At 46.9% G+C, this 10396-nt stretch overlaps 1 protein-coding gene and 1 non-coding gene across 2 annotated transcripts in view; one reads left to right on the forward strand and one right to left on the reverse strand.

Annotated features, from left to right (window-relative positions):
* The window catches only part of LOC100966796 (WAS/WASL-interacting protein family member 2-like), a 60044-nt gene extending 59205 nt beyond the window's left edge, over window positions 1-839 (forward strand). Inside the window, 3 exon segments of the mRNA XM_012807607.1 lie at window positions 29-609; window positions 612-810; window positions 812-839. Coding sequence (XP_012663061.1) covers window positions 29-609; window positions 612-810; window positions 812-839 — 808 coding nt within the window.
* Window positions 840-4816: 3977 nt separating this feature from the next.
* On the reverse strand, window positions 4817-4923 carry LOC111726617. Its single transcript, XR_002774355.1, has one exon. It is a non-coding gene; the product is annotated as a U6 spliceosomal RNA (small nuclear RNA).
* Between the last annotated feature and the right edge of the window lie 5473 nt (window positions 4924-10396).

Raw genomic sequence — 10396 nt, forward strand, 5'->3', positions numbered from 1 at the left:
TCTGCCCCTCCACCCCGCCCCCGGGCAGCATGCCAGTGCACCCCTCCACCCTGCCCCCAGGTAGCATGCCAGTGCACCCCCTGCACCTCTACCCCCCAGCATGCCAGTGCACCCCTGCACCTCTGCCTATGCGCAGCAGCAAAGCCCCAGCCTACAACAGAGAGAAACCCTTACTTCCCTCGGACACCTGGACAAAGGCTCACCCTGGTGGAGAGGGACCTCCTGCTCCACCCCCAGTCAAACCACCTCCTTCCCCCGTGAATATCAGAACCGGACCAAGTGGCCAGTCTCTAGCACCCTCTCCTTCGCCTTACCTTCAGCCTCCTGGGGTCCCCAATGGACCCTCCAGTCCCACTAATGAGTCAGCTCCTGAGCTGCCACAGAGCCATAATTCTTTGCATAGGAAGACACCAGGGCCCGCCAGAGGCCTAGCACCGCCTCCACCCACCTCAGTAATAGGCCACATCCCCCTACCCAAGACCCTCCCCGGGGATCCTCCACACCCACCACCCGCGATCCGAAATGGTGCCGGAGATGCTCCCCCACCACCCCCATCATACCGAATGCATGGGTCGGCAACCCAGAGCCGAAGAGAGCCCCCACCTCCACCCTCAGGACGCCAACAGGGCCACCCCCTCCTCCACCGCCACCTTTGAGGAATGGCCACAGAGATTCTGTCACCACTGTTCGATCTTTCTGGGATGATTTTGAATCAAAGTGTTCCTTCTATCCAGTAGACTTTCCTGCTCCAGAAGAACATAAACACTTTCAGAGAATATATCCCAGCAAAACAAACCGAGCTGCCCGTGGCGCCCCCTCTACCACCCTTTCTCAGGTGAAGCTTGGCTTGGTCCTGTTCCTCTCTTCTTCTCAGAGGTCCCTTCCCTTCCCCCGGAAACTTGCGTGAGGGCTCCCAATGTGTTTCTCCAGGGCGACCAACCCTAGACACCAAGTATCCTCCCGGCTCAGCTCCATCTACACATCTCGTCTCTGGACTTGGTGATGGGACTCTTTATATTGATATGGAGTCTCAAACCCTCATCCACCTTCCTCTACCAAGCCCTGCTAGCCAGATGAGGAAAAAGCTGCTGTGTCTCCTGCCTTCCGCTTGGGCAAAGTGCCTTGTTGTGATGGATTAACTCCTTGCTGGGACAGGGCAGCAGGATATTCCTTCCTCCTCCTCCCCGCGGTGGGGGAAGCCTGGCGGGTCTGTTACATTTCATCATTTAGCAGGGTAGCCTGGCCAGGGCTTCTGAGTGGGAAGGGAGCATTTTTAGTGAAGCAGGAAAGGAGTTTGGAGAGAAGTGATCTGTTTTAAAGTCAAATTTGGAGAAAGGGCAAGGACATGGGTGTGCTTTATTTTTAGGGATATTTTGGTTTTGTTCTCACTCCTACCCCTGACCTCCACCCCAGGGATAAGTTAGACATAAATACTAAAAACTAATCAGTTGAACTAAACATTTAATAAAAAGAGAGAGTGAAATTAAAAAAAAATGTAATTATGGCTCAGCGCCTATAGCTCAACCGGCTAAGGCGCCAGCCACGTACACCTAAGGTGGCGGGTTCGAATCCCCAGCCGGACCCGCCAAACAACAATGACGGCTGCAACCAAAAAATAGCCGGGCGTTGTGGCGGGCGCCTGTGGTCCCAGCTACTTGGGAGGCGGAGGCAGGAGACTCGCTGGAGCCCAGGAGTTGGAGGTTGCTGTGAGCTGTAATGCCACGGCACTCTGCCCAGGGGGACAGCTTGAAGCTCTGTCTCAAAAAAAAAAAAAAAAGTAATTATAACAGTATACTTTCACAAAATTAAAGGCCAAAGCAAGAAGATAATGAGCCCTTCTCATTGTTCTTTTTCAGTCAAAGAGAAAGATAGCATAGCAGCCATCACATATTTTAAAAAAGGTTCAATTAAAAAATGCCCTAATGTTGTATGTTTCTTGTATATTTCTATATTAAGCTAGTGGGACCTGCTAACTCCCAAAGGTAGATTGCAGAGAAATTAATTTGCTGGACTCTGCTGGAAAAGTATCAAAGTAGTGGGCCTTTGAGAGGACAATTTTTTCTTGAATTATACATGTTGAAAGATCCTCCTTTCCTTCTACTTTAGAAAAAATGCCTATATTGGGGTTCATGCAATGACATCTTAAACACAGATGTGAAGGTACAGATTTTGTTATCTACTTATATTACTGTATTTACATTACATTCTTGTCTATGTTTAAAGAAATACACAATTTACATGAGAACAAAAATCTGAAGTCTTCTGAAATATTCAGACAGTACAACACTTCAATCTGGGAGTCTGCTTTAACCAAATAGCATCTTTACCAGCAATCAGCTCTTTCAAGTAGGAGCAGAAAAGAACATAAGCATTATCTTGGTTATTATAGAGAAAAGATTTATTACCAGGGAGCAACCTCGCCAGCAGTGGCACCCTGTACCAGCGAGGAGACACTACGAAGTATTGCTCATTCCTTCACCAACCTCAGTTAAAAGCGATAGAGTCTGTGTATGCAGCAAGTATAAGGACCACAGGAGTCACTCAGTAGATTGAAGTGCTAATGAATTGTCACTTCTGTATTATAATGCCAATTTTTAAAGAGTGACCTCTAAAACTCATTAACAAAATTATATTAATAAGCAAGCTTTAACAAAGAAAATTTCTGGCTTAATCATGTGTCTCAGATTTTCACTCAATTTCATCCATTCATTCTATGGCGACTTTTGGCTTCAGCCAAATACTGATTTCAACTTGGCCATCGGTGATTAGGTGGCAAAATTTTTAAGACCTTGCTTTGTCTGAAAATACCTTTATGCTAACTTTACACTCAATAATTTGGCTGAACACAAAATTCTAAGTTGAAAATCATTTTCCTATAGAACACCATAAGCAGTGGTCCCCATGTTGTGGCTTCCAGGGTTACTTTTGAGAAATCCAGTCCATGTTGATTTCTGATGTCTTTTATTTGACCAGTTTTCTCCCCTGACTCTTTCTAGAAGCATTTCAGATGTTTTTTTTTTATTGACAGGGCTCAGAAATGTCAGTTTCAGATACATAGTCTATTTTCCTCTGTGATGGATGCTCAGTCCTTTCAATGTGTAAATTCATAGGTTTTGGGGGTTTCTTTTTTTTTTTTTTTTAGTTCTAAGAACTTTTTTTTTTAATTTCTTTGACTTGTGCTTCTATTTTCTCCTTCAGGAACTACTATTATTAGGATATTGGTCTTTTTCTCAGGAACTGCTTCCACCAGCTTAAGCTTGAGAAATGTGTGTTAAAATATAAATGCAGGGTTTTATATTTATCTCAAAATTTTTCTTATTCATTAGAAAAAAACAAGCCCCTTTACATAAAGAGGAAGGAAGCCTAGTGGGTGGGGGAGAATGGAAATATGGACCGGAGTTGGCCAGTTTCTACTCTTCGACTCCTCCATGTTCCAAAACGAGCCCACCCCTGCCAGCACTGACGGAAGCTGGGCCCACACCAGGCACCCTGATTTCCATTCTGAGGTTTGCCACACACTGTTGAGTGATCTTGGGCGAGCCATATCAACTCTCTGGATCCGTATTTACTCGTCAGTGAAAAGAAATGTGAAAAATAATACCTGCACAGCCTGATAAAATAATAGCATTTCCTCACATGGTGACGTGTGAACCTGTGACGGCAAGTATTTGAAACCAAGCTTTATCTGAGTGGGTGAAAGTATTTTTATTGCTACCACATGAGAGTTGGTAGTTTTCAGATACTGTGTTTCTCTTCTCCCTCCAGAACACTGATTTTCAACAGGTGTGCCACGGCTGTTGCACCAGAGGATCTTAGATGTGCTGCGAAAATTTTTATAGATCATTCATTAAATTATTTTCAAAAGAAGTTCAAAGCACAGTAAGTATATTCTTTTTTTTACTTTTTTTTGGATCAACATAATTTAAATGTGCCACAAAATTTTAACTATAGGTTAAATGTGCCGTGAGATTAAAAAGGTTGAGTGGGCTGTGCACAGTGGCTCAGGCCTGTAATGCCGGCACTCTGGGAGCTTAGGCAGGTGGACTGCCTGAGCTGACAGGTTCAAGACCAGCCTGAACAAGAGTGAGACTCTGCCTCTAAAAATAGCAGGGCATTGTGGTAGGCTCCTGTAGTCCCCGCTATTCGGGAGGTTGAGGCAAAAGGATTGCTTAAGCACAGGAGTTTGAGGTTGCTGTGAGCTATGACACCACTGCATTCTACCAAGGGTGACAAGTGAGACTCTGTCAAAAAAAAAAACAAAGGGTTGAGAAACACTGTTTTAGAAATTTTTGAGGGAGCAGAGCCTCAGATCCTTAGATGACAATTCCAGAGACAGGTTTTCACTGTGACTACCACCTCCCTCAATAGTAGGCTCAGAGGCTCAGATACCTTGAGCACTGATTGTGTCACTTGGAAGTGGACAGAGGTCAGACTCAAACACTTCCCCAGCCCTTGACTTTAGGCTTACAATCCAGACCTGGTTTGGGCACAAGAGCCTGCATTTCCCTGTTTGAGCCTAAAAGCCCATGGCTGTCATTTAACCTTTAAGAACACAGACTTTACCTTTATCTGGGGATAACCTGGAAGGTCCTGTCATGTCCCCAGCCCACCCTGCCTGTCTCTACTGTCACTGCCACAGCCTTCACGAGGGCGCAGGCTTGGTTAAAGCTTCCTGTGTCTAATGTTTACCTCTGTCTTACTCTCCTACAGCCCCCGCTCTGTGTTACAGCCTTAACTTTCCATGTCCTTATCTTTTAGTTATGTCTCATATAAATAGCACATCACTGTTTTATCTTTTTTTTTTTTTTTTTTTTGAAAAAATATGGAACGCTTCACGAATTTGCGTGTCATCCTTGCGCAGGGGCCATGCTAATCTTCTCTGTATCGTTCCAATTTTAGTATATGTGCTGCCGAAGCGAGCACCACTGTTTTATCTTAACCTGAAAATTCTTGCCTGTCTTTGCCTTTTATAAAAATTACTAAGCTATTTCCTTCACTTCATTGTCTTCTCTCTGCAGATTTGGAATGTTTGCATGCTATTTCCATTCTTTTAGTGGTTACCTCAAAGCTTACCATACATGTTTATCTTATGGTCTTAAAATTGAACTATATCTCCCTTCCTAGAGGCCCTAGAATTTAGCTCCAGGCCTCTCTGGGCCTCAATTCATGGTAATATTTAGAATATTTTAGTTCTGACTCTTTAATATCTTCGCTAACTCTCAACTTCTCTTTCATTTTTTTCTTTATTCTTTTATTTCTTTGCTGCATTCTAAACAAATTCTCTTTCAATGTATCTGATCTTTTGTTTAATCCATTGACCATGTTTTTCATTTCAGTGGTTATATTTTTCATTCCTAGAGTTTCTATTTGTTTGTTATTCAAATCTGTCTGTCATCTTGGCTGGTTTTCTTTAGTAAACTCAACATTGTAAATGGCATCCTCGTTTGGGATAAGACAGGAGGCAGGGTCAAAGAAGTACTCATAAAAAAATTAAAAATACTTAGAACCAAATGATCGTGAAATCACCATATATCAAAGCTTGTGGGATTGCAGCATATATGGTGTTTGAAATTTTTTTCAAAAGTTTGAAACAAACATTTGAAAGAAGCATTTCAAACAAATGTTTACAATCCTGAAATACTTATATTAGAAAAGAAGAAAAGCTGAAAATTAATTAGGTAGGTCTCTATCCTAAGTTAGAAAAACAATAGAAACCCCAAAGAGAGTAGAAGGAAGTAAATAACAGGGGTGAGGGTAGAAATTAATGAAATAGAAAACAAAGAAAAACAGAATTAACAAAGCTGACAGTTGTTTCCTTTGAAAGGATAACCTGCACTTACTGCCTTCAGCCCTGCAGTGTGGCTGAGAGGCTCATTCTACTAATGTTAGTCTGTCAAGGGACGTTCTAGTAATTTACTGTGTATCAAATCTTAAAAAACCTTTACTAGCCTCATCCAATCTGCCTTCTGGTGGCAGTGGGTATTTTTCACTATTCCTTGTATGTCAGATTCAAACGTCCTAATTGCCCAGTCAAATCTCCACTCAGATATCTGATAGGCATTTCAAATATCTCATGTCCAAAGTTGAACTCCGGAAGTCTCCCTTCCCCAAACCTAATCCTCTGGCTGTTTTCCCTATATCAGAAAGGTTGACCCTGTTTTTCATGTCACAAATGAAACATATTCCTGAAGTTCTCCTTGCTCCTCTTTTTGACCTTTTAAACCCAAAGCCACAGTAATCTCCCAAGACACAGATCAGATGACATATGGCTTCCTACCACACTGAGGAAAACGCCAAACTCCTCACCTGGCCCTTCCTGGCCTCCTCCCCGTCATGGGCATCAAACATGTTTCTGCCCCAGCCTTTGTGCTGGCCGTCCTCTCTGCTGGCGGACTCTTGGCCACAGCTCCCAGGTCTCACTCCGGCACCCTGCCGTAGGGAAGCCTTCCTCAGTGCTGTGCTCAGCAGCACACGCACCTTCCCCAACTGCACTTGCACTTTGTTCTTTTCTTTTACTTTTATTTACAACACTCATTGTTGTTGATATCATCATATATCAGTTTATGCATTTGTTGGCAACTGTCATACATCTCTACCCTACTAAATCACCACTCCTCATGTCTGGAATTGTGCTGGGACATCAGGGGGCTTAGTGAGTATTTAGTGAAATGTCTGAATCATGTGATCACACGAACAAAGCAGCAGACCAGGTTCAGGAGGGGAAAAGGTGAGGACATGCAGGTAAATGGGGTCGTAGGGTTTGGGGCCTGTTTTAACTCTCCAGCCACCTTCTCCATGAAGGTTTCCTAATACCCAGCTCTCTTCCCACAGCATGGTAGGCCTTTTCTCTGCAGAGCTTGCCTATATTTGGGGTGTGTTTAGACTGTGGACTTGAGAACAGGGATCGTCTCTCATTCACCTCTTCACCTGGGATTCCTATCCCAGTCCTTGTTAAAGAGCAGATCTTGATGCCTGTTGAGTTGAATTAAACCTGTACCAGCTACACTTACTCCAGCCAAAAATGTCTTCAGCCTAATTTCTAGTCACTTTCACCAACACAAACCAGATTTTTAAATTATTTGCAAAGAAGACTAAGCGGGTTCCAGGGCAATTTTCCTGATTCAAAGCAGCATGAGAGAAAAGTAGAAATGACAATTTCCTGAGAGCTCCTTGAAACATAAACTTTGCAAACTCTCCAGGAACTCAGCACTCATGATTACCAATGTGCTTTGCAAGTAAACAATTGTTGCATAAACTTTAAAAACAAAAGATCTGGCTCGGCGCCTATAGCTCAACAGACTAAGGCGCAAGCCACGTACACCTAAGGTGGCGGGTTTGAATCCCCAGCCTGGACCCGCCAAACAACAATGACGGCTGCAACCAAAAAAATAGCCGGGCGTTGTGGCGGGCGCCTGTGGTCCCAGCCACTTGGGAGGCGGAGGCAGGAGACTCGCTTGAGCCCAGGAGTTGGAGGTTGCTGTGAGCTGTGATGCCACAGCACTCTACCCAGGGGGACAGCTTGAAGCTCTGTCTCAAAAAAAAAAAAAAAAAAATCCACCCTCTTTGATTTTCTAAATTGCAAACTGTCCCCAAAGATGGTCTCCAGGACCCCCTTTGAGGTACATGATTCAATAGTAGTAGTTTTCTTTAGGAGGGCCTAGTGGTTCCTAAGGCCAGAGAGATGGGGCGCTCTGGGGAGCCTCACTCTGTGGCTAAGGTGTACCAGGGGCTGTGCCCTCTGCATCCTTTGACCTCCCAATGTTGCTGGGAAACCAGGAACCATTATCAACCATGGTCTCTTCTGTCTTTCTCTGGCTCCTGGAGAGGCCAAGGAGTACTCTGCTCCCTGCTCTTACTTTTCAAGAAACTTTGCCATGGCATGAGCAACAAGCTGCCCTCTCTGGGGAATGAGAAGCTGCTGCCCTGGGGCTCCCAACACCAGGGAGAGCCCTGTGAACAGAGCGTGCACAGAGGCTGTCCTTAGGCCCTCTGCCCCAGCTGGGCTGACTGCGTGTGGCGAAACCACAGAGGGAGAGAGCAGGTGAGGTGTATGAAGCGCCCTAGAAATCACAGACACTTGCCAAGTGGAAAAGTACCCAACCCTCAGAATGTTGCATTTTGTATTTCTTAGAAACATTTCATCAAATATTTGGGTCAAATAAGGGTCAAATGCAATGTACCATCTCTGCTGGAGCCAGGTGGGAGCTGCCTCTCTGTGTCCTGCACAAACGGGGCTGCCGTTTCCCAGGGCTTGGTCTGCAGAGAGGTGAGGCCCCAAGTGCGTTACATAGCACACTGGTGCCCTTTGCACACCCCTCAGGTGCTTCCAGCAGTCTCTGGGACTGCAGGACCTGCTCCGTGGATGGCACTGATGGAAACAGGTCCTGCTCAGCTGTTGGAAACCAAAGCATAGCCCTTGGCCCCCACTCCAGGCTGAGTTACCTCAGGACACAACTTCCTTGCTCATACCTCCTCTGTGCTGAGGAACCTGGGCTGAGGTGGCTGCCAGGCAGCTGCAGCCCCAGAGATCCAGCAGGACGCCCCTAGCCTGGCAACAAGCTTGGACCATGCTGTAGAAGAAGAGGCCTACCTGGCTCCCATGGGAAGTGCAGGGTCCCAGTTGGCGCCGGTCAGGGAGGGCTGATCCCGGTGGTAAGCTCAAGTGGCCAGGATGCCCACAGGCAGTGTCAGTGGTGACACTGCCCGGTGGTTAGGAGTATATGCTCTTGTTTCAAGTCACTGTGGGGAAGCTGCTTAGCTTTTCTGAAGCTGTTTCCTCATCTGGAAATGGGAGTCAGGCTAGTACTGGCCTCATGGTTTATTGTGAGGATTACATGAAATGAGTCTGTAGTGCGATTGGCAGAGTGCCCAGTATTTTAAAAGCACTTGGAATATAAGGGTATTGTTAAGCTGAACGACAAGAGCTTCTCTTGTAGAGGGATTCACAGTCTTCACGGGACATGTGGCAACCACCCTCCACCTCTAAAAGCCGTGGTGGCCTGGGAAGTGCTGAGCAAGGCAGGGCCGAGGGGTGAATCTCTGAGGGAAGTCCCAGACCCAGACTGTCTGCCTGGGACTCCCACCCAACAAGATGCCTGTCAAGGAGGGAAGGATGGTCTCAGCCAGTCCAGCCTAGTCATACCATGTAGATAATCTAATTGACACAACCACCAGGTAAGAAGTGTATTATTATCCCATCTCTCAGATGAAAACATTGAGGGTTGGAGAAAAATGTTATAATTGTGGCTCAAGATCACATGGTGAACAGGCAACAGAGCTGGGGGTTGCCTTTGTGGGGAATATCTGCCTTTTTTGTTGTTATTTGCTAGCACAAGATTTAGGGAATCTGTTTACTTTGTGAGTTGCAACGGGCAGCAAGCTCCCTCTCCCAGGCAGCCAGAGTGATCAACTGGACCCTTCACCACTGTTTGCCTAAAACATAAACTTTAAACTTTGCATAAGGCAGAAAAGCAAGGGGACACTAAGACCAGGGGTGGGGTAAGTCTAATAGGAAGCTGTGTCTGGACGTGGGGACCTGGCCTGCCCAGGGGTTTCTGTGGCCTGGCCTCCTGAACCACTGCTGCCTTACCCATTCTTCAGGCCTAGGCCTTCAACTTTCTGCAGATTGAGCCCCAGTATACCCCTCTCATAAACCCCTTGTGCTTAAGTGGCCAGAGTCAGTTCCCACTCCTTGCACTGAGGAGCACAACACCGACAAACACAGACTGAAGCCACCAGGCGCCTGCTCATCAGTGCTGCCCTGTCTGGACTGGGAAACGGAAGGAGGTGCTGCAGGCCAGGCGTCGGTTTGCCACATTTGGCCTGGCCCCTCTGGCTCGAAGCACAGGAGTTTGTGCTGCCCCTCCACCCCCACCCCAGCCACACCTGGCGGCACAGTCAAGCAGACCAGGACTCCAGTAGAGTATTGGGGCCACCCCCGTGCACTCACCCTTCACATGTAGCCCTTACCCTGGTCACACAGTGAAGCATGCACCAAAGGTGCCCACGTGCTCCTCCCAAGGGCAGCACTGCACCACTGCATCCCCCACCCCACATGTGAACCCCCACGTACACTCCACATGCACCCCTCATGTACACCCCCCACATGCACCCTGCGTGTGAACCCCCACCTACACTCCGCATGCACCCCTCACGTACACCCCCCACGTGCACCCCGCGTGTGAACCCCACGTACACTCCACATGCACCCCTCATGTACACCCCCCACATGCACCCTGCATGTGAACCCCCACGTACACTCCGCATGTACCCCTATGTACACCCCCCACATGCACCCTGCATGTGAACCCCCACGTACACTCCGCATGCACCCCTCATGTACACCCCCACGTGCACCCCGCCTGTGAACCCCCACGTACACTCCGCATGCACCCCT

This window comes from Otolemur garnettii, unplaced genomic scaffold (assembly GCF_000181295.1).
Source record: "Otolemur garnettii isolate 467f Iridium unplaced genomic scaffold, OtoGar3 scaffold00073, whole genome shotgun sequence".
Taxonomy (NCBI): domain Eukaryota; kingdom Metazoa; phylum Chordata; class Mammalia; order Primates; family Galagidae; genus Otolemur; species Otolemur garnettii.